Genomic DNA, 21,414 nt, shown 5'->3' on the forward strand with positions numbered 1-21,414 from the left:
CTTTTTTGGTTGGGGTTGAGAAGTCCTTGAGGCTCCTCCTGAGCGTAAGTACAGCGTATGGATTGGAGGTTCCATCTTGGCTTCTTTGTCCACCTTCCAACAAATGTGGATCTCCAAGCAGGAGTATGATGAATCAGGTCCATCCATTGTTCACCGCAAGTGCTTCTAGAGAGGGCCAGCAACTCTTAGTTTCCATGCATTTAACTTATATAAAACTTTCTTCATTTTACTTTTAAGACAATAGAGTGTGATTTTCTTTGATTTAGATCTCCTGTACCTATTATTATTAATTATTATTATTATTCTTGTGTCCAGGCTATTAGAAATGCATACATTTTTTTGTATTGTAGCCATTTTAAAAGTTTGTTAAAATTTAAGTATTTGTCAAATGGGAGGGGAAGGATAAAGACATGGAACATTAAACATGATCCTGATTCAGAGATAAAGGTGACAGAGGCCAGTTTGAGGGGTGTTACAACAGCCTGACAGCAACTTTGCATGAAGTCTCCATTTCTTGCCCTGAGGAATGCCATCATACTCTACTCCATTGGCTTCACTGTGTCTGCCATTTTATTTATAGTCCACTACAGCTCCAGAGAACATATCCATACCTTGAGACACATGAGCTATGTGTACAGTGGAAAGTGTGATGATCCTTACCCTCTCTCCTACACCATGAGTCTCTACAAGCCATTGGACGAATACAAAAGAGTGCAATTTATCTTTTACAAGAAAACAAAAATGGCCATAGCTGTTGATATTTGTCAAAGGAACGGTTGGACTCTACGCAAGACAATACACACAAGAGAAGAATTAAAGTCACAGCTGCAACGAAAGAATGTCTTCTCAATTGTCTTCACGTCGTCAAAGGAGTTATCTAATCCATACATAAATAAGTTGTTAAATAGAACAAACGTGCTAGTTTCTGCTCTACCCAATGCTTATCTATTTTCTGGGGCAAAGAGAGAACAACACATTACTTTCCAGCGCTATTTAAAGAGATATGATTGCTCCATTCATGAGCTAAAGTTCATGCCCGTTTCATTTTTGATGGATTTTGCTCAGGAATGTAAAGCATTCTTTAAGTACATGAGACTGAACAGGGACTTGTCTGAGTGGGTTCTCAAAAAGTCCCAGGGATACGGAGGAGATGGTGTTACTATCATGTCAAACAAAACAGCAATCAAACGCATGTTCAACTCATGCCCAAGCCATGGACAATACATTATGCAAGAATACATTCGTGACATCATACTACTAAATGGAAGAAAATTTGACATCAGGGCACTATTCATAATTGCTAATTCTAGGCCGTACATGCTATTTTATCATGAAGGGTACCTACGTGTGGTAATGAAGCAGTTTTATGAATCGGGAGGAAGAGAAGTGCATTTGACTAACACGCATGTGCAGTCTCAGGAGCCCAACTTTGATCCGAATGATCACTTCTGGTCATTCAAAAAGCTCCAGTCTTACCTTGACGTTCATTATCCAGAGAATGATGAATATGTCCTGTCCCATTTGATACCTTATATCAAGAAAGTTGCCAAGTTTATAGTGAAATCTGGTAAGACGATCTTATAGCAGACACACTGATTATAATTTTTTAATATTATTATTGTTCTTATAAGGTATTGGCCTTATGAATGGTGATGACATAATCAATGGGTTTCAGTTACTGGGATTGGATTTCATGATATCAAACGATTGGCACATCTGGTTCATTGAGGCAAACAACTACCCACTGTGGCCTAAAGGAGGCTGGATTACACAGTTTTCAACTAAAATGGGCGTAAGTCGCTTCTTCTATCTCACATGTATAACATTGTTGCTTTATAATGTGCATATTCACTTCATTATTACCAAGAGTACTCTTCTTATTACAATAGGAGGATTTGTTTGATCTGGCTATAAGCATACGTCAAAGACCAGAAGAATTCCTTAGGATGCATATCTATAAAATGTACAAGTCTTGGCAGCTGATTTGGAGAGAGGACCCTCCAAACTGTGAAGAAGATTACAATCCATGCAACAGTTTACAGCAGTCAAATTAAAATTTTTATTTTTGTAGTCTATAATTAACTTTTAATAACTAGCCCCACCTATATAACAATATGGCTGCTGGTGGAGATCCCAATGAAGAACTGAAAAGACTAGAGCATAGCATTACACCTTTGTATGTACCCAAAATGAAAGGAGCAACTCATAGAAGCAGATCTCATTTTGCAATCGACTACACTGGAAAGGCTCGAATAGGTAGAGAGAAAGAGTGATGCTTCTTTCCATTTACTCAGTTTTCACAATAGCTACTAGAAAGCTTCCTAAAATAGTCTCCGAGGGATCCTATGATGATGTGTACGAGCTGCTAAAGCAGGGGGCAGATCCACGGGAAGCAGACAGCAAGGGACGGACTCCTCTTCACTTTGCAGCTTGTCGGGGTGACATAGGAGTAGGTATGCCTGTGAACGTTCACACTATGATCTGAAACTGTTGTTCTCCAGTGCAGATACTCATTTCTCATGGTGCTAGTGTCAACAAACAAGATGACATTGGCAATACTCCATTACATTTGGGTTAGTGTGTATAGGTTTGGCGGGAAGTCGTTATTTTATTTATTTTACGATAGCCTGTACGGCAGGTCACGTAGGAGCCATAACAGCTTTACTAAGAGCAGGTCAGCCCCTTTCTCATAAGGGATAGAGAAATATATTATTTTTATTGTTAATGTTGCTTTATGAAATATTTTTGTAGGAACCGATTTGATGGCTGCTGATAGAAGAGGTAATACTCCATTTCACCTGGCTCTCTCAAGATTAAGACTAATAGACAAGACCCCAAGCACTGCACCATTTCCTCTACATAAGAAAAGACAAATTGAAAATGTACATTAGTGATCTTGATTCTTTCATACATGTATCCTCTTTTTTTCTCTCAGATTGTTGACATGTTGAGAGAATATTTAGTTCTACGTGCTGAAAATGATGATGATGATGATGAAGGTCTAAATACTGGAAAAACAATTAAACATAGTAATATTGGAGAGCTTGAAAGACTAGCGGGGCAACTAACATTGTCAGATACACCAGAAAAAGTATTAGAAAAAAAAACTTAAATTTTATGTTTTATTTGTAATTTCTAAGGTCGATGAAGTACATAGTCTCCTTGAAAATTTTACAAATCTCTCAATTCAAAGACTGGAAGCAGCTGCTGATAAACATTCACAAATCAAGAGTTAAAATCAAACTTTTCATATTTACAGAATCAATTAATGTACATAACTAGTTAACTACATACAAACAGATAAAATGAATTCAAAATGTTTTTTTTAATTTGTCACCATGAAACTGTTCCATCCATCGTAGAGTAATACTCATCCTCCAATAGGTCACTAGCAGCACTCGCTTCCCTTCCTTTCTTCACCGAACTTGTTTTAACTGGTTTTTCACTTGCAGGTTCTTTTTTGTTCTCCTTTTCTACTTTTGGTTTGCTTTTCTCCTCAGGGACTGCCACTCTCTCATCTTCTTGTATTGAGGTCTTGTTCATTCTTGCTGTTGCTACAATGGCAGCTTCAGTTGCAAGGTCTCTCATGAGCTCTTCTGGATTCTTTGGTTTCTTTAAAAGGCCGCTAGCAGGAGCCATCTTCTTATTCTTTTTGTGATTGTCTTTGATTGCCATCTAGTACAAGACATTGAATACCATAAGCAGTGCAATGATGATACCTTCCATGAGTTTATGAATTTGCGAAAGTAATCAAAAAATTTGGCTGGTTCTTCTGTTGGCAATTCGCTAAATATGCGGCAGACTTCAGTGTAAGCATGTTTCATTTTCTGATGTTCTTCAAGAAGTTCTTCAACCTTGGATGAAACCTGTTTTACAAAACTGTATGGAAGTGAGTTAAGGTGACACACACAGTAAATGATTTTGCTACAATATTAAAGTACTAGGAGGATATGAATATTATGAAGTTCTGTGGATCGGACTCTTGCTCTTCTTTTAATGTCTTGAATCCTTGCTTTATATTCTCCACGTCTAAATTCACCATTTCCAGTGATACTGAAATACAATAAAATACAAAAATTAATAATAATAATAATAATTAATACCTTCGCATGCTTTTCCTATTGTCAAGTCTTCATAAAACAGCAAAAGATTTGGATACACTTTCTCTACAACATGGGTGATATAGTGAAGGAGGTTTTGCTTCTTGTCAGTTGAGTTAGTGTCTAAAAGCTGAAACAAAGTGTGCTATATACTAGAACTACAATACAGTAGCTCTTACTCTCTCCAATGAGGCCAATTTAAAACCAGTCGCTGTCCCTCTCTTACTGCTGTTCATGTAGTTACCAAATGCAAGGATAACCTGAACAACAACATAACAACAATAATAATCACTAATAATAATAATAATCACTAATAATAATAATAATCACTGTGGTTATGTACCTCAAAGACTTTCTTTAATCTTGAACTTCTGTGTATTGAGAGTGAAGCATTCAATACAGCATCAATCCTCTAGAGGATAAGAGTTTCAATAGCAGTGTTATCATTATGACTAAGCCTACCGGTTGAGTTTGTAATAAGATCTCGTCAAAGCCTCCCATGAATGACATCACTCCTAGTCTTTCTTCAAGACGTGGTATTTTGGCAAGCTGAAAAAATCAAAATAAAATTACAAATAGCAAATGATTATTTTACTTGATAAAGGAACTGCTCTGCTTCCCCAAATGTTTCATAATCGCTAGCGTTTTTAGCTAGTGTCTCCCTCTGTAATATAATTAAATCATATTGCTGCATCATATATGCATGTACACTCACTTCACTTTCTTGTGGTACAATTGATATCAATAGCTCACAGTGCTCTGTTATCAGACCATCCAAATCAACATTCGATATCATCTCAGATATAACTTCAGGCTCTTTTCTCACTCGCCGCTTAGCAAACACTAATTCATAATAATAATATCATATTAATAATTATTAATAATATAGTTATTTGTTCTCTTACGGATGCCTCTAGTTCGCTTTGAGTCAAAGAGTTCGACTTGCTTCTTGACTGGTTGAGTTTTTACTTCTTTTGACTTGAAACGTGGCACTTGAAATAACGTCTCAAATTCTGAGAAATCAATCTCCTCAATAACGTGATTATCGTCCATGCCCTAATAAGGAATTTGAATTAAAAACAATTTATACAAGCATAAACACACACACACACGCACACACTGTATAGTCATCAACTCACATCAAATATGGTATCATTTGTATTTCTCAAAGGAACCCAGTTCAATGTAGGCAGTGGTAGATTAGTAATGTAAGGCTTTCTCAATGATGTGTTCATTCCAGGAAGTGGTGGAGGTAAAGGCACATCTACAATACATTACAATGGATTAACTGATACTGTAACAAATGCTATACTTGGTAGTGGGGGTGGTGCAGGAATGTTGGGTGGTAATGGAGGAGGCTCTGGTACAGGTAACGCCTCTTGTTCTGCCTCTCCTTCATGGAGCATTCCGTCGGTCAGATCACTCGTGGAGCCGATCGTCTGAGTGGCTATTGTTGATGTTGTGTAGCTCTTGAAGGCAGTGACTTGATCTTGTATTTCAAATGATGGGTCTATGATATCTATATCCTGTAATGCTTCTTGGCCCTATGGTTGTAATGAATCATAAAAACACATAATGATTGTACAGTGTAGAAAGCAGAAAGTAGAGAGTTTGAGCTTATTTTTATCAAAATTGGATTTTTTATTAATCTTATAATTGTTCCAAAATTGGCAAAGCATGCTAAACTAAAACATGGCATTTGGAACAACTTTAAAAGCTCATAAAAAATCTAATTTTGATCGGAATCATCTCAAACTTGAAACACAACCTAAGCACATGTATATGCATCAGAGAAAATTATAAAAATGAAGAATTTCTTCCTTGACAATTTTGGCAAAATTTGGCTCGAGACCCTGTACTATAGTACAGGGACTTCGGCCCAATTTTAGAGTAACTTTAAAAATTCATAAAAAATTTAATTTTGATCGGAATCATCTCAAACTTGAAACACAACCTAAGCACATGCATATGCATCAGAAAAAATTATTAAAATGAAGAATTTCTTCCTTGACAATTTTGGCAAAATTTGGCTCGAGACCCTGTACTATAGTACAGGGACTTCGGCCCAATTTTGGAGCAACTTTAAAAGCTCATAAAAAATCTAATTTTGATTAGAATCATTTCAAACTTGAAACACAACCTAAGCACATGCATATACATCAGAAAAAATTATAAAAATGAAGAATTTTCTCCTTGACAATTTTGGTAAAATTTGGCCTGAGACCCTGTACTATAGTACAGGTATTTTGGCCAAATTTCGTCAAAAATGAAAAGCAAAAAATCCTCCATTTTAATAATTTTTTCAATGCATATACAGTACATGTAATTATGTTGCATAAAAAGTTTGAACTTATTTTGATTAAATTTAGATTTTTTAATGAATTCTTAAAGTTGCTCAAAAATTGAACAAAAAATTAAAGAAATAGAAAAATAAAATAAAATAATTCTTAATTAAAAAAATAAAATTAAATTAAAGAATAAAAATTAAAAAAATTAAAAAATATAAAATTAGAATAAAATTAAAAAATTGAAAAAATTTTTTAAACAAAACAATAAAATAAAAGATTAAAAAATTAAAAAAAATTAAATAGAATAAATAATAAATAATTAAATAAATAAAAATTAAATTTTTTTATTAAAAAAAATAAAAATAAAACAATATTTAAAAATTGTGAAATAGGAAGTGAGCTGTTGCTAATTAATTTTTATTAAAAAATGAATTATGAAACAGGAAATGAATTGCTGCTAATTAATTTTTATTAAAAATGAATTATGAAACAGGAAATGAATTGCTGCTAATTAATTTTTATTAAAAATGAATTATGAAACAGGAAATAGATTGCTGCTAATTAATTTTTATTAAAAAATGAATTATGAAACAGGAAATGAATTGCTGCTAATTAATTTTTATTAAAAATTAATTATGAAACAGGAAATGGATTGCTGCTAATTAATTTTTATTAAAAATGAATTATGAAACAGGAAATGGATTGCTGCTAATTAATTTTTATTAAAAATGAATTATGAAACAGGAAATAGATTGCTGCTAATTAATTTTTAGTAAAAATGAATTATAAAACAGGAAATAGATTGCTGCTAATTAATTTTTAGTAAAAAATGAATTATGAAACAGGAAATGAATTGCTGCTAATTAATTTTTAGTAAAAAATGAATTATGAAACAGGAAATGAATTGCTGCTAATTAATTTTTAGTAAAAAATGAATTATGAAACAGGAAATGAATTGCTGCTAATTAATTTTTAGTAAAAAATGAATTATGAAACAGGAAATGAATTGCTGCTAATTAATTTTTATTAAAAATGAATTATGAAACAGGAAATGAATTGCTGCTAATTAATTTTTATTAAAAATGAATTATGAAACAGGAAATGAATTGCTGCTAATTAATTTTTATTAAAAATGAATTATGAAACAGGAAATGAATTGCTGCTAATTAATTTTTATTAAAAATGAATTATGAAACAGGCAATGAATTTTTGTATTATTGAAATTTAAACATTATTGTTAGACACACAGAAAAACAAATAATAATAATATTAAGAGCAGGATAATCTTAAGTTGTGAAAATAGAATAAAATAAAGTTAAGTTAGATTAAAATAAATAATAAAATTAATAATAATAAAAATTAAAATAAAATAAGAAATTTAAAAAAATAAAAAATAAAATAAAATAAAGAATAGATGAAAAATTGAAAATAATAAAATTTTTTTTCTAAAAAAAAAATAAATAAAAATTAAAAATTAATAAATTTAAAAAATAAAATAAAATGAAAAAGTTAAAAAATTAAGAAATTAAAATGTAAGAATAAAAAAATTAAATAAAAATTAAAATAAATTAAATTAAAAAAATTAAATTAAATTAAAAATTAAAATAAAATAAAATTAAGAATAAAAATAAATAAAAATAAAAATTTAAAATTTAAATTGAAGAATCAAAAAAATTTAAAAAAATTTAAAGTTGCTTAAGTTTTGCTTACCATTGACTCTTCTATCTTATTTCTTAATTGAGACGTTTGTTGACGATAGTGCTGATTGACTTCCTGCAATTGTTTTATTTGTTTGACCATGTAGCTCCTTTCATGTTGCTCATCCTTTGTAAGAGACACAGACAGTTACATTACTTCTATAAATGCATATTATTATTCTTACAGTCAAATTTGTGATTTCATCAGTCATTGTTTTTACTCTATTATCTTGCTGCTTACTTTTATCTTGCATCTTTATAAATATTTTTAAAATTTTGCACGCACATAAATGCTTCCTTATACCTTTAACAAATGATCATAATAGCTATCTCTCTCAATCTTGGTTTGTCTGAGTGATTTTAACGTCATGTCAAGCTGTGGAAGAGAGGATCATTAATAATCATATCAAGTGCTATTGCTTACCTCTTGTTTGAGTCCATTTGCTCTGCCTCTAGCGATCAATAACTCATCAGTTAGTTTCTGTACGTCGGTAAAAGATTTCTTCCATTCTTTTAATTCATGCATCAGTTTTTCATCCGGTTCACATTCAAGTGTCTGCCCAACATAATTAAAGTGATGCTATGAAGTCAGCAATGCCATCAACCTACCTGCTCTATTGTTTTAATGTCAAGCCCTGCATTGAGGAATTCCTGCTGATGAAAAATGCGGGCATTAGGCCCATCTCCTGCCTGTACAACTGTATTTATAAACCGCAGCACTTCAGCCTATCAAATGATCAGTCAATAAAATAATAAAGATTAGCTGACTTGGTAAGAAGGTGCCATGGGCTCCTGAAACATTGAATTAACAAGTATTTCAAACCTATTCTTCTCTCCCTTGACTCTCCTATAGTGCTCAAAAGCTTGCAGGATTTTCTGAGGCCCACTCGGAACCAGGAGTACTAGAATAAGTAACTGTACGAGTTTTATTGTCAGAAAGAATGCGTCAAATGCTTACTTTGAGGACAAGTGTCTTTGTTTTATGGTGCGGAAATGAAATGCAATGTGTAATGACAAAGACACTTGGTGCATAATTAAAGACAGCAGTAAATCCACTCTAAACATTAGCAAAGAAACAAATTAAATTCAAACATCAATGCTACTACAGTTTACTTACTCTGTTACTCATCAAAGCCTTCACACAGGTTAATGAAGTATGAACACAAGACTATGCATAACAATGAAATTATGAATGGCTAGTATCAAGAGGATATCTTACTGGACTCCTTTGAAGGATAGAGATCTTTTGTGTTGTGTTTAAAAGACTCGGATATTGAATTAAATCCTTTAGCAGGTCAATCAAAGCAATATGTCCGTGATTAGGAGAGGCTACAAAATTATCAATCCAGCTAGAAATATTATATAAAATCTTTTTTTAATGCTCTTAAAATATTCCGTACCCTTCAGCATTAGTCCTTAGTTCCACTTCAAGTTCCTTGAGGACTTTACCAAGTGGATGGAGTTTGTCTAGCAGTTTCCTTTTCACTTTCTTCTCTTTCAAAGCTGGTTGTGAATGACGGACTAGCTGCTCAATGTAGTACATGCAGCTAAGACCGGCATTTGTCTCACGCTATTTGTGACAGTTAATTAAGAACATGTGATGCAAGCATGTGGATACCTGTGCTAAAATGAGACTCCATTTTTGCTGTGGGCTCATACTATTCATCTCAGCCACTTTCTCTGGAGTAAGATTCAGTTGGTCCTACAAGAGATAAGCACATACATACATGACTAATAAAAGCATTGTCAAATGATTGTCTACCAGTAGCTTGTCAAAGAGGATATTTAAAACTTCATCACTTGGCATTGGTGTCTTAGATGTCATCACTAAAAATTTTTTGAACAAGTAAAAAAAAGAAAAAAATATTTTACTTCTTGTCGACTGAGGACTTGAAATGTGCGGTCTCCCCCTTAGAGTGTTTTGAGGGGTTTCTTGTGCATTTTCAATTGGTAGAGTAGAAGGAGGTTTTGGTTCATCATACCCATTGACAACTGGTTGAGGTTCAACTTTTATATCATCGTCAACTACTTGTGGAGTATTCTTAGTTGGAGGTAGTGGCGAATTCTTTTGCAAAGGTGAATGCTTTTGCAATGGTGAGTCCCGATTCGATGGTGACTTTTTGTTTAATGGGGAGTGTTTTTGGAATGGTGAGTGCCTCTGTGTTTGTGGAGAGCTTCTAACGAAGTCTGCCGGCGAGAGATTTGGTGGAAGAGTCCGGGTGAGAGATGATTGGGAAGGAGAGGGGTAAGAATTAACGAGTGGATTTCTTGAGAGCTTCAAGTGAGGAGACTCGGGACCTCTGCCTTGCTTCTTTCTCTCCCTTCTCGTCTTTCTTGTCTCTAAAGTTTGAACTGGTTTGTGCATCAAAGGCAATGTAGCTACATAGTTTGTCGGTTTAGCCAGAATCCATGGAGAAGATGACGGAGAATGTTGTTCTGTTTTCTTTCTTGCAGTTGCTCTCCGTGACTGCTTTGTTTCTAAAGCTGCACAAAGAGAATAAAATGTTATGTTTTCAAGAAAAGCAACTTACCCATTGTGCGTCAGTGCAGGCAGAAAGGGTGGGGCTCATTTGCTACTAAACCACGCCCATATGGTCTGCCTCTTTCTTGATTTGCATAACCTCGTGTAGACGCCATTATCAATAGGAGGTGAGTTCTTAATCTTCTTAAATCTCCTTTTTCTGTATAAATTTTTTTACCACTTTATATTATAACCGATATTCTTATTTATATTTTATTATTTCAGGGTGAGAAGAAAAGATAATGGTAAGTTTACCTATTTTTAATGCCTTTTTATTATTAGTTATACTGTCAAATAGCCAAAGCAGATAGCAGAGATTAAAGATTTTCTACTTACTTGTAGAAGAAAGGATGCTAAATGTGAGTCTCTAGTTAATATTTTATGAATGTGTATCATTTTAAAATTCTTTTACTTCATTAATTAGCTGTGAAAATAATGAAATCAAAGGACAAAGTGAAATTTAAAGTCCGATGCTCTCGATATTTGTATACGCTAGTAGTAATGGATAACGAAAAGGCAGATAAGCTAAGACAGTCTCTTCCTCCTGGTGAGATAAATTGTGTTTAGCAACTTTTCTTTTAAATAAATATTTTTATGCTCTAGATCTTGCTGTAAAAGATCTTGGAAAGAAAGCTAAAAAATGAACCTAAAATTTTCTTTAATGTATGTCCTTCTTGAGACCTCATCAGAGTAAATATTGTCTTCCAAAACGTCTGAAGTGTGGCGCCATTTTGTCCGTATTCGGCAATTCACAATCGTATTCTTGAAACACGTGATTCCACATGGCAAACGAGTTTATTCATCGTTGTTTGCAAAGGGTTAACTTTAACACCGAATCATGGCTGACATCACTTCTGATCCTAGCGACGTTTTCAAGCAAATGGAAGCATTTTATACAAATTACACGGCAAAAATACTCAACAGAACCATCCCATTCGACGAGAGTAAAGCCATATCCTTCGTTAGAGGTAAAAACCAAGAGCTAGAGACCCAACAAAGAGACACAATACAAAAACCCTCTCCTTCTTCTTCCCCTGTTCCCCCTCCTTCCAGACTAAACGGAGATGAAGCAAAAGACTTTTATGATAATCTCATTCAGTCTACCTCATCCAATACACACTCAACAAGAGAAATACCACCACCGAACCATCAAGCCCCGCCCAGTGACACAATGAAAATAAATAAAGCTCCTAACAGTAAACCAACTAAAGCTTTTTCAAAAATCGACATGTTCAAGTTTGTACAAGAAGGAGACCTGGAGAGTCTTTCCAAAGGTTTTTCGGACACTTCTGAACATGATGTCAACATGAAGGATGCCTATGGCTGGTCGCTGCTAATGTGTGCATCATGTGCTGGTCATACAAGTATTGTTGACTATTTGTTGAGTAACGGAGCTTTGTGGAAGGGCGTGGTTGATAGGTGTGGTCTAGATGCACCTAAAATTGCTGAGAAAACTGGTAATATTGAGCTAGCGGAATATATCAGAACATATCAGACAGAGGGAGAAGAAGATGAGGAAATTATTAACGAAGACTCAGAATTGGGTCGTTGTTATTATTGTGAAATGTGTCAAACAGATATAATGGAAACCCCTAATGATCACAGTGTGTCTACTCTACATCAATTCAACTGTCAACACAAGCCTAATCTACACTCATACTCGCTCCCCGAGGGTAACAAAGGGTTTCAAATGATGCTACGTAAAGGCTGGGACCCCGAGAGAGGCCTAGGAAGCACCGGCCAAGGTCATAAGTATCCCGTGAAGACTGTTTTAAAACAAGACAGACGAGGGATTGGAGTCAGCAGCGGTAAATCCCAGAAACCAAGAGTGACTCATTTTTCTCCTGGTGACGTCAGGGCTGTAAGGAATCGTCACTGGAGGCTACAGAGAGAGAGAGGGAGTGAGCCTAAGACGAAGAGAGAGAGGGAGAAGGCACTGAGGAAGGAAAGGAGCTGGGAGATTAATATGAGACATTACATGAACTCGGATTAATGCAAGCTTGAGATTATTATTTTTAACCCACCCACATTATTTTTATATGTGTCGATCTACAATCATTGTATAAATCTGTGACTGCTAGGTCACATTTAACCAATCCAAAATTAAATACAATTAATCAAATTTTAATTTGTTCAATGTAGAAATACAATTTTTACTACCATAGCCACGCCTATTTCTCATTTTCTATATTTTTCTCTTCGCGGCATTTACCGGGATCTTCCCTTTTCTCTATGCTCTGAATCAGCGATATAATAGACTAACGTGTACCTCTCTGAATGGAGTTATCACTGGTCTCTGGAACTGAAGGATGTATTGCCTCCAGTATCAATCCTGACATACACATACAACTGAATAAATACCGCTTACTCTCTCAGCCAGCAACCGTTTATCCTTGGAAGAGGAGCCGAGTAGTATGCTCTCTGAAAGACAGGTATGCTTTAGAAGAAGAAAGATACTAAGACATAGACTAGCTGCTTATAGCTACTATTTATGGGTTGCCTGATTATAGTCTTTATTAATTTCTTTTTATTGTTCATAGGTTATTGATTGAGTGGATTTTCTGTCAAAGGCAGTCAATGAAAGCACTACATGACATCATCACTTCAATCGAGAGCAAGATCTCCTCGAATTCTTCTCATCGAAACTCTAAGACGCTTCACTCGCTTGTCGTGGGTATTTCTTGCCCCAATGGAATCTGTCTCAGTCCTTCTTTTGTCGAGAAACTCTATGATCATTATTATTATTCTCCGCCTTTGGACGAGCTCAAAGTAACAAGAATGCACACAGCCTTTCCTCTGCCAGCGACCATTGGCTGCCAATGGCAACAGTTGCCGAGCGTCTCAAAATTCTCACGGCATAAGAAAAGTTTTGAGAATATCCAACAACTAAGAATCATAACAACCTGTCGAGAATGGAGTCCGCTCCCGGGGCCATTAAACGCCCAAATGGAAGAATCCTTCAGGAAAGACCCACTCAACACTCGTCTAACTATTGGTGATGTACTCATTGATTTTGTTGAGGGTTCTCTCTTTAATAAAAGTACCGGACAAAAGAGCTTTATACGATGCTTGACTGAACCGCCTCAGGCTTCAGTGACAGTCAGAGAACTCCATGATCATGCGTCATACCAATCAAGCATCAGAGGATTTGAAGCAGCCGGTATCTTACCATACTCAATTCACCCTCTGACTGGTGAGGCTATCTTCCTTGTGGGGCAGTTGACATATGATGGTGGGACCTGGTGTGATTTTGGAGGTCTGACATCCAAATCCATATTCAAGTAATTATTAAATGCATTGTGTGACGTCTTTTAATGATAATGTTAGGAATGAGACCCCATCCGAGACTGCAGCCAGAGAGTGTTGCGAAGAGACTCTCGGGGTCTTAGGAACAAGCAAAGACTTGTTGGAGTCGCTCCGAAGTTATACTGTAACCAACACTTTTAAAGTAAGATGCATCAATATGAAGTTCTCTCACATTGTAACTGTGATTGATGCATGTGTGATGTGAGCTTTCATGTCTTTGGAATTACATGTTGATTATACTAGACATATTCAGTGACATGTATCAATGACTGGTCACAATAGTCTGTAATGTATTGAATAATAATGATTTTAATCATACTAGGTAGTAAATGAGACTTGTCATTACGTTGGACACTTCCTTCATGTTCATTTCGATCATTATCCTGGTCGCTTTGCATCTGAAGCTGTAAAGAAACTAGCTAATGATGAAGAGCTTGAAGTGAATGCAATGAGGTAGGGGAATATCAGAACTTGTATTGTGCTGAGTGTGTTTTTAATCAGGTGGATACCACTATCAGCCATTAGGCAAGCTGTGAGCTCAACTCTTACTGGGGGAAGCTGCTCCATTGAAGCATACTCCATCAATGAATCTGTATGTACAGGATTATATGATCTCTTTTTACTCATTTCTCTTTTATTCTAATCAAGGATGGAGAGTATGATAGTTCACTCCTTCGATTGCGTTGGGAGTTTGCTCAGTCATTGTGCATGGCAGACAAGCTCGGTGTGCTAGACTCTATTGAGCATATTACCAGTGAGATATGGAGGTCATCTCGTCGTGAAAAAAGAAGAGAAGAAGATTTAATAAAAGGGGAACAACAAGGTGGATTAGAAGATCCTCAAAAATTAGCCAGTGCTCTTGCTGGTATATCACTAGAAGGAGGAACTGGTACTTGTAGTGGAGGAGAGATAGAGCCGGAAGCACTTGAAATATTTAAAAAGAAATCCAAAAGAAAGACATTTAAATCATATGGAATGGGAGCAGGAACATTTCACAGGAATAATACATAAAAATCACAAAAATATAAATAAAAGTAAAAAAAATGATAATAAAACTTTATAAATAACAATAACTCTAAACTAAGATTAGTTCAATTTATAAGTTATAAGAGGTACTGGAATCAGTCTGCAATGAAAGAGAGTAAAGAGAATGAAGGTCACAGTACTTGAAATATGATTACTTACACATAATCTATAAACATCCAGTGCCAACTCGTCGGGCATCTCTTGTCGCCTAAACATCTCCCTTGCTGATCTTGACTAGATTAAAGAAACAATGAATATAGTCCTTAACCCTCTAGCACCCTCTATCCTCATTACTCTAGTATGTTAAAGACTTACTGATGAATGATTGACAGCACTGCTTCCACTTGAGTGTATATGAGATGATCTGCTAGGCTGAGCATATGATGTGGACATTAAATCAGAGCCTAATTGATACTCTTCTTCATTGTCACTGTGATTTCGCCCTCTGCTCCTTTCAGACAGCTGCATCCTATGAAGCTCGTTCTCAAGGGGAACCAATCGATCACAGAAATTATTGTACTGCCTCCTCCTCTCGGTGCTGGTACGACTAGAAATCAAGAGTCAATTTGCTAACAATCAATTCCCTCTAGTGTAATATAAACAAATCTTATTAAATTATAAATGAAGTCTAGGTTAAGATTGGCCACATCAGAGAGCAATCTCAACTCCCAATGGCACAGATCCACAACCCAATACATCTGCTACTACTTAAAATGTACATGTATATACTAGCTGTAATGTATTAGTAAAAAAGTGTGTAATATTTACCTGTGCTCTTGTAACATTCTCTGTGATGCAAGAGAGGACACACGAGCTTTAGTGAACTCTCCATGCATAGTGAGTTCTGCAGCTTTCTTCCCAACATGGCTACTAATAATTGCAGAATCCATTTCTACAACAAGTAATGTTTTCAGCTAAGTATGTTTAATGTTGCTAGTACCTTTCTCAGCCTTTACTCTATCGGTAGTTATTGGTTTTGCTTTAGTTATTACTCTAAGGCAGCGGTCACCATCAGAATTAGTGTATTCTATTTGCAGCTGGAATGGTAAGTGAGGTTGACCGTCAATCATCTGAGGAGGGACTCCCCCATCACTTGAAGGAGAGGCACCACTTTTATCTCCTACAAATAATGAGATTAATTCATCAAGTATCATGTTTATTTATTGGCAAACCTTTAGACTTTACTATGTCTCCTTCATCATCTTCCTCTTCCTTTTCCTCTTTGATCTTTGGCTGTACCGACAGTTTCTTTGAAGGTTTATCTGTCACTTTTCGTACTCCGTATTCATATGTAATCTCAGTATCAGCAGTGACATTACCAACCTGCTTCACTATAACATTCTCTTTTGAGTCTTCAGTACGGAAATACCTACAAATACATACATAATGTGTATCTATACACTTAATGTATTTAACAGCTTACATTCCATTGTGCACTATAATCTTAGTAACAACGTCAGTAGCTATAATAGGATTACTCAATATGCTACCAAACTCTTCAGTGACTGTCAGTGGATCCACTATGGTGACTTGACCTCCTGTTCTAGTAGCTACTTGACCTAACTCAGCTACTCTACAGTCAGTCCCTTTGATGGTCAATAGTGAAACAGTTACACTGTAATTAAGATAGTAATTATAAGGAGACACCAGGTGTACAGCTAACCCTTTATCCATAGCAATGTCACCAAGGTCTTCATAGAAATTCTCAGCAGTGACATAAGCTTTACTACTACGGCCAACTAGAGGATTAGATATCATCATTGATTCATTAAGTGTATTCACATACCATCAAGACTTCCAAGACCAACATTAGCTAGTCCATCAGTACAAAGAACTACCTAATGAGGAGAAAGGATTCATCAATAATGACAAGTTAATGCTAACTCTTGATCCTGGTTTCTGTGATGCTATGACAACTGAAGCTAGTGCAGCTGGTCCTAAAGCAGTCTGACCAGACTCCTCCAAACTATAATGAATACTGACAATCATACCACCACTTATTCTTACATTACCTGTATATCTTCTTTGATAAAGCTTTCTGAGTTTCACGTATAGTAGAAGGTAGTGGTATTTCTTTTCCGCTATCAATGACAGCTTTACTATCAGACAGTTTATCACCAGCGATAGTTACAGGTACCATCCTACCATCACCCATTATAGTAACCTACACACAAACAATAACTCCATTATTAATATACTAACATACATCATCACTGAATGTAACTATTGATACTCTTTTATTAGGCTCAGAGTGGACCAGCTTTGATAAATGAGTATCTACAGCTGCTTGAAGACTCTCCATTCTTGATATGTAAGTCGAATTGGCCAGTGTCCCTTGCCTTATCCTGTGTTCCGGTTGACGGAGGTCATGGGCAATGCTAGTTGGGAGACTTTGGAGCAACTTTTCTTCTCTTTCCTTTGCTCCACGTATCTTGTATTGACCAGGAACCTGAGGAAAGAAATGTTCTTACACTAATACTTTATTAATATTATATAAAAATAGTTGGTACTATTAGGCTGAGTAAAACTTGTACATAAAATTAGCATGAATTCAGAATAATAATGAAAAAATAATTTCCTGGCCATTCTTGAAGGAATACCCTGTACTATATAGTTTGACCCAATTTTGAAGCAACTTTAAAAATTCATAAAAAATTCAATTTTGATCGGAATCATCTCAAACTTTCTACACAACATAAGAATATATATACGCATCAGAAAAAATTATAAAAATGGAAAATTCTCTTCTTGCCATTTTTGGCCAAATTTGGCCAAAATCGCTGTACTATAGTACAGGGACTTTGAACCAATTTTGGAGCGACTTTAAAAATTTGTAAAAAATCCAATTTTGATTGGAATCGTCTCAAACTTAAAATACAATATAAAAACATGTACGTACATCAGAAAAAATTTTAAAAATAGAGAATTCTCTCCTTGCCATTTTTGGCAAAATTTTGCCAAAATTACATGAAGGCATCAAGTTAAATAATGATAGCCATGAAAATAAAAACAAACTCATTTACCTCTGTAGTAACACACATACTGCCAGAAGTATCAATACAAAATACAACTAGTGATTCATCCATTGCTATAGGGGCTCCTCCTTTAGCGGCCATTATAGAAGCAGGAGTAATGAGGTAAGTTGTATCCTCTTCTGTTGGTATCTCTTCATTTACAATATCAACCTCAGTTGCTGTACCACAGTACTCACAATTCCATACCTAGAAGAAACAGAAAGAGAGATAAGGTTCACCATATAATAGACTAACTCTCTTTTCAGCATCTTCTTCTCCAATCAGTTTAGTCAAGTGACTAACAACAGCTCCACAGTTAGGATTAGAACAAAACTGTGCATCTCCTGTGTGTATGTGCCCTGCCTCTCTCAACTGGTTGAACTGAACAGCTAGAATATTAGTGTCGGCACGTCTAGTTTTAACGCCTTTTGATATAGAACCTAATCAGAAGAAACCTCAATTAACTCTCAAAAGTGAAAATGTATAATTTTTATACCAGATTTGTTCCATCTGAGTCTCTGCCTTTTTTGCTTTTTTATTTTCCTTTTTGGAGAAGGTGGAGAAGCTATGGCAGTAACAGATGCAACTGATGGTCTGTGAAGGAAGAGGAGAATATACAATGTAAGAGGAGGAGGATTCATTTCACATGATTGGTATTATTACACAATGTAAGGAATGTGTTATGACAATTATTAATAATGCATTATCATTCTCTAGTATCAGGCTATCAGCTTCAATTACATGTAGACTAGGGGAATTATTTCTTGTCAGATTGTTTACAGCAACAAATAGAGAGCAGTAATAGAAATACTACATCCAATGCAGTACATGTAGTGATTCTATATTTATAACTCCCACACATTTAATCAGACTGGCTTACGTTGGTTCAGGATCTTCTGGTGGCGAATGCTGTATCTCAGAATAATCTACATTTCCATCATCACTGTATTATAAATTAGCATCATTATTATTAATAGCTGATATAATAATTCATGACTCACGTTTTAGGAGGCTTTACTCTCACTTCTTCCTCTTCACTTTCACTTGACGACTTGTCGTTACTAAATATAGAACAAACAATAACAGAAGAATAGGCTACACTAAAATTAACATATTATGTAACTGGCCCACACTACACCAATATTATCAAGAGTACCTAATATTATGTACTCTTGATATTATGCTATGGTAAAATGGTCTAATTATGAATGAAGTGTTTGTGGCTTACGCTGCTTTGAGAGAAGGTGCTTTGCTCTTTCTACGCGTTGTTTTCCTTTTTACTTTATTTATAAAGGACCCCCAGAACCCACTACGTGTTCGTGATGCTTGTGGTGGTGCAGTGCTGGGAACAGCTCGTATTGTCCTCAGGTCAAATTCATCATCATCATCGTCATCATCACTGGCCCACATTCCTTCATCAAGAGCTCTCTGAGGAATAACCTCTTCCTCTGATTCTCCATGATACACATACTTACTACCAAGAGCAAAAGACATTGCTAGGGAACCGGGAAAGAAACAGAACAAAGGAAGGAGCAGTTTCGACACGCCCAGGCAATGCACTAGGAATGCACTATGCTGTAATGGAAACATTCAGGTTACTATACTACACACAAAAGATCATAAAACTATTAATAAAAACTACAAGCACAATAAAAAATTCTGCCATTGTTCTTGACTCGTCTTAGTCCTCATTCTTCTCGCTTGGCTTTTCTTTCTCTTTTGTCTCATCATCTTTCTGGCTCTGTGGCACAACTGCTATGGTAACAGCACGAGGAGGAAGGGGCTTTGGCACAGAGGGAGGTTTAACTTGATGACTAGCAGATCTTGGTGGAGCAGCTTTGAAAGCGCTGGACGAAGCTTTCTACAATGAGAGAAATTAAATAACAATTAAGTTCTGGCTGATCTTATAAACAAGCAATACCTTCAATCCATAGACTCCTAATGCCAAATCATCAGATATGTCTCTCCTTCGATGAGCTTCTTTAGACTTTCTCATCTAATGCACATTATGAATAATAATATAATTGGAAATTTATCATCATTACTTTTGGAGCTTGTTGTGGAGCTGGTGCACTCGAAGTAAACGCAGGAGTAGTGTAGTTTCTTTTGGAAGGAGCAGCATAAGAGGTACCCATTAGCTCAGAGCCTCGTTCGTAAAACTCATCTTCGTCATCGCTGAGGTTTCTTCCTGAGCTCCTCTCGCTCACTTGCATCCTATGGAGTTCCCTCTCCAGTGGTATCATGTTACTGCACCAGTTGGTGTATTCCCATCTACGACTTGCACTTGATTTACTGCAAGAAATCAAAATCAAAATACAAATAATAGGAAGGGAGTGGTAATACCTGTGCTTCTGAAGGAGTCTCTGCGTAGCCAGTGACTTGACTCGTGCCTGAGTGAACTCTCCCTGCATAGTTAGATCAGCAGCTTGCTTAGCAACATGAGTACCAATAATACCAGCATCCATTTCTGATTTTCAAAAAGAAAATAAAAAGCAGAAAATATTGTTAGTACCTTGCTCGGCCTTTAATCTATCAGTAGTTATTGGTTTTGCTTTAGTTATTACTCTAAGGCAGCGGTCACCATCAGAATTAGTGTATTCTATTTGCAGCTGGAATGGTAAGTGAGGCTGACCATCAATCATCTGAGGAGGGACTGTATCACTTGAGGCACTAGCTCCTGTAGCAGCTCCTCCATCACTGCTCTCTGAGGAAGAGTACAATCATGATAATACCACACAAACACTATGGTACCTTTTGAATTCCCATCATCACCACCATCTTTTGGTGATTCTGTTGGAGGTGTGGTTTGTGCTTTGCGGACTCCGTAATCAAAAGTGAGTTCACTATCAGCAGTGACATTACCAACCTGCTTCACTACAACATTCTCTTTTGAGTCTTCAGTACGAAAATACCTACAAATACATACATAATGTGTTAATGTATTTAACAGCTTACATTCCATTGTGCACTATAATCTTAGTCACAACGTCAGTAGCTATAACAGGATTACTCAATATACTACCAAACTCTTCAGTGACTGTCAGTGGATCCACTATGGTGACTTCACCTCCTGTTCTAGTAGCTACTTGACCTAACTCAGCTACTCTACAGTCGGTCCCTTTGATTGATAAAAAGTTGACTGTTACACTACAAAAAATGAAAGACAATCATCTAATGTAAAGAGACACCAGGTGTACCCTTTATCCATAGCAATGTCACCAAGGTCTTCATAGAAATTCTCAGCACTGGCATAAGCTTTACCGCCACCAGCAACTGTGTAATAAAAAGGATTAATTTCCAACAGATCATCAATCACATACCATCAAGACTTCCAAGACCAACATTAGCTAGTCCATCAGTACACAGAACTACCTAATGAGGGGAAAGGACTCATCAATAGTGACAAGTTAATGCTAACTCTTGATCCTGGTTTCTGTGACGCTATGACAACTGAAGCTAGTG

General features: G+C 35.8%; 9 protein-coding genes across 11 annotated transcripts in view; 6 read left to right on the top strand and 3 right to left on the bottom strand.

The window, feature by feature from the left end:
* The window catches only part of LOC100638117 (actin, cytoplasmic 1), a 1,509-nt gene extending 1,132 nt beyond the window's left edge, over nt 1–377 (top strand). Inside the window, exon 3 of the mRNA XM_019996287.1 lies at nt 32–377. Within this exon, the coding sequence (XP_019851846.1) occupies nt 32–169 (138 nt within the window). The 3' untranslated portion in view covers nt 170–377. The remainder of the gene's footprint in view (nt 1–31) is intronic.
* Nucleotides 378–410: 33 nt separating this feature from the next.
* Nucleotides 411–2,110, top strand: LOC105313266 (protein polyglycylase TTLL10-like). The gene is made up of 3 exons (XM_011406562.2): nt 411–1,567; nt 1,632–1,792; nt 1,890–2,110. The coding sequence occupies exons 1-3, from the start codon at nt 499–501 to the stop codon at nt 2,052–2,054; spliced, it is 1,395 nt and encodes a 464-aa protein (XP_011404864.2). The 5' UTR covers nt 411–498; the 3' UTR covers nt 2,055–2,110.
* Nucleotides 2,076–3,363, top strand: LOC105313274 (ankyrin repeat domain-containing protein 54-like). Its single transcript, XM_011406571.2, has 7 exons — nt 2,076–2,256; nt 2,307–2,453; nt 2,502–2,573; nt 2,627–2,674; nt 2,752–2,882; nt 2,936–3,091; nt 3,141–3,363. The coding sequence occupies exons 1-7, from the start codon at nt 2,115–2,117 to the stop codon at nt 3,234–3,236; spliced, it is 792 nt and encodes a 263-aa protein (XP_011404873.1). The 5' UTR covers nt 2,076–2,114; the 3' UTR covers nt 3,237–3,363.
* LOC105313283 (formin-like protein 3) lies at nt 3,226–10,648 on the bottom strand. The gene is made up of 26 exons (XM_019997674.1): nt 10,617–10,648; nt 9,958–10,569; nt 9,848–9,912; nt 9,704–9,787; nt 9,486–9,655; nt 9,305–9,434; nt 9,203–9,253; nt 9,044–9,142; nt 8,854–9,000; nt 8,695–8,811; nt 8,510–8,641; nt 8,390–8,461; nt 8,271–8,339; nt 8,099–8,212; nt 5,413–5,644; nt 5,240–5,364; nt 5,006–5,156; nt 4,816–4,943; nt 4,696–4,764; nt 4,563–4,649; nt 4,444–4,512; nt 4,280–4,360; nt 4,104–4,230; nt 3,953–4,053; nt 3,720–3,881; nt 3,226–3,675 (listed from the first exon to the last, which is right to left on the bottom strand). The coding sequence occupies exons 1-26, from the start codon at nt 10,618–10,620 to the stop codon at nt 3,334–3,336; spliced, it is 3,540 nt and encodes a 1,179-aa protein (XP_019853233.1). The 5' UTR covers nt 10,621–10,648; the 3' UTR covers nt 3,226–3,333.
* Nucleotides 10,648–11,301, top strand: LOC100637655 (60S ribosomal protein L38-like). The gene is made up of 5 exons (XM_003382750.3): nt 10,648–10,734; nt 10,832–10,851; nt 10,905–10,965; nt 11,031–11,153; nt 11,210–11,301. Exons 2-5 carry the CDS (start codon nt 10,849–10,851, stop codon nt 11,248–11,250), a joined length of 228 nt encoding a protein of 75 aa, XP_003382798.1. The 5' UTR covers nt 10,648–10,734; nt 10,832–10,848; the 3' UTR covers nt 11,251–11,301.
* An 89-nt stretch (nt 11,302–11,390) lies between these two features.
* On the top strand, nt 11,391–12,728 carry LOC100638244 (G patch domain and ankyrin repeat-containing protein 1 homolog). The gene has a single exon (XM_003382838.3). It carries the CDS (start codon nt 11,445–11,447, stop codon nt 12,597–12,599), a length of 1,155 nt encoding a protein of 384 aa, XP_003382886.1. The 5' UTR covers nt 11,391–11,444; the 3' UTR covers nt 12,600–12,728.
* A 61-nt stretch (nt 12,729–12,789) lies between these two features.
* On the top strand, nt 12,790–15,033 carry LOC105313289 (uncharacterized). Its single transcript, XM_011406587.2, has 6 exons — nt 12,790–13,038; nt 13,147–13,887; nt 13,934–14,054; nt 14,235–14,365; nt 14,414–14,504; nt 14,561–15,033. The coding sequence occupies exons 1-6, from the start codon at nt 12,884–12,886 to the stop codon at nt 14,921–14,923; spliced, it is 1,602 nt and encodes a 533-aa protein (XP_011404889.1). The 5' UTR covers nt 12,790–12,883; the 3' UTR covers nt 14,924–15,033.
* On the bottom strand, nt 14,860–19,473 carry LOC100638372 (circularly permutated Ras protein 1-like). The gene is made up of 18 exons (XM_003382839.2): nt 19,181–19,473; nt 18,954–19,013; nt 18,833–18,895; nt 18,449–18,546; nt 18,208–18,392; nt 17,962–18,159; nt 17,145–17,387; nt 16,951–17,102; nt 16,823–16,904; nt 16,725–16,776; nt 16,602–16,677; nt 16,362–16,553; nt 16,111–16,307; nt 15,879–16,058; nt 15,707–15,830; nt 15,254–15,485; nt 15,098–15,172; nt 14,860–15,038 (listed from the first exon to the last, which is right to left on the bottom strand). Exons 1-18 carry the CDS (start codon nt 19,444–19,446, stop codon nt 15,009–15,011), a joined length of 2,505 nt encoding a protein of 834 aa, XP_003382887.1. The 5' UTR covers nt 19,447–19,473; the 3' UTR covers nt 14,860–15,008.
* Nucleotides 19,474–19,538: 65 nt separating this feature from the next.
* LOC100638498 (circularly permutated Ras protein 1) overlaps nt 19,539–21,414 on the bottom strand; it is a 4,218-nt gene continuing 2,342 nt past the window's right edge. The window contains exons 11-20 of one of the 3 annotated variants that reach the window (XM_019997690.1): nt 21,371–21,402; nt 21,273–21,324; nt 21,150–21,225; nt 20,908–21,099; nt 20,704–20,864; nt 20,465–20,656; nt 20,296–20,419; nt 19,998–20,244; nt 19,874–19,948; nt 19,539–19,813 (exon numbers count right to left, since the gene is read on the bottom strand). In XM_019997690.1, the coding sequence (XP_019853249.1) occupies nt 19,634–19,813; nt 19,874–19,948; nt 19,998–20,244; nt 20,296–20,419; nt 20,465–20,656; nt 20,704–20,864; nt 20,908–21,099; nt 21,150–21,225; nt 21,273–21,324; nt 21,371–21,402 (1,331 nt within the window). In that variant the 3' untranslated portion in view covers nt 19,539–19,633. The remainder of the gene's footprint in view (nt 19,814–19,873; nt 19,949–19,997; nt 20,245–20,295; nt 20,420–20,464; nt 20,657–20,703; nt 20,865–20,907; nt 21,100–21,149; nt 21,226–21,272; nt 21,325–21,370; nt 21,403–21,414) is intronic. The other 2 variants (XM_019997684.1, XM_019997688.1) reach the window with 2 other exon arrangements.

This window comes from Amphimedon queenslandica, unplaced genomic scaffold, assembly GCF_000090795.2.
Source record: "Amphimedon queenslandica unplaced genomic scaffold, v1.1 AMPQUscaffold_13519, whole genome shotgun sequence".
Lineage (NCBI taxonomy): Eukaryota > Metazoa > Porifera > Demospongiae > Haplosclerida > Niphatidae > Amphimedon > Amphimedon queenslandica.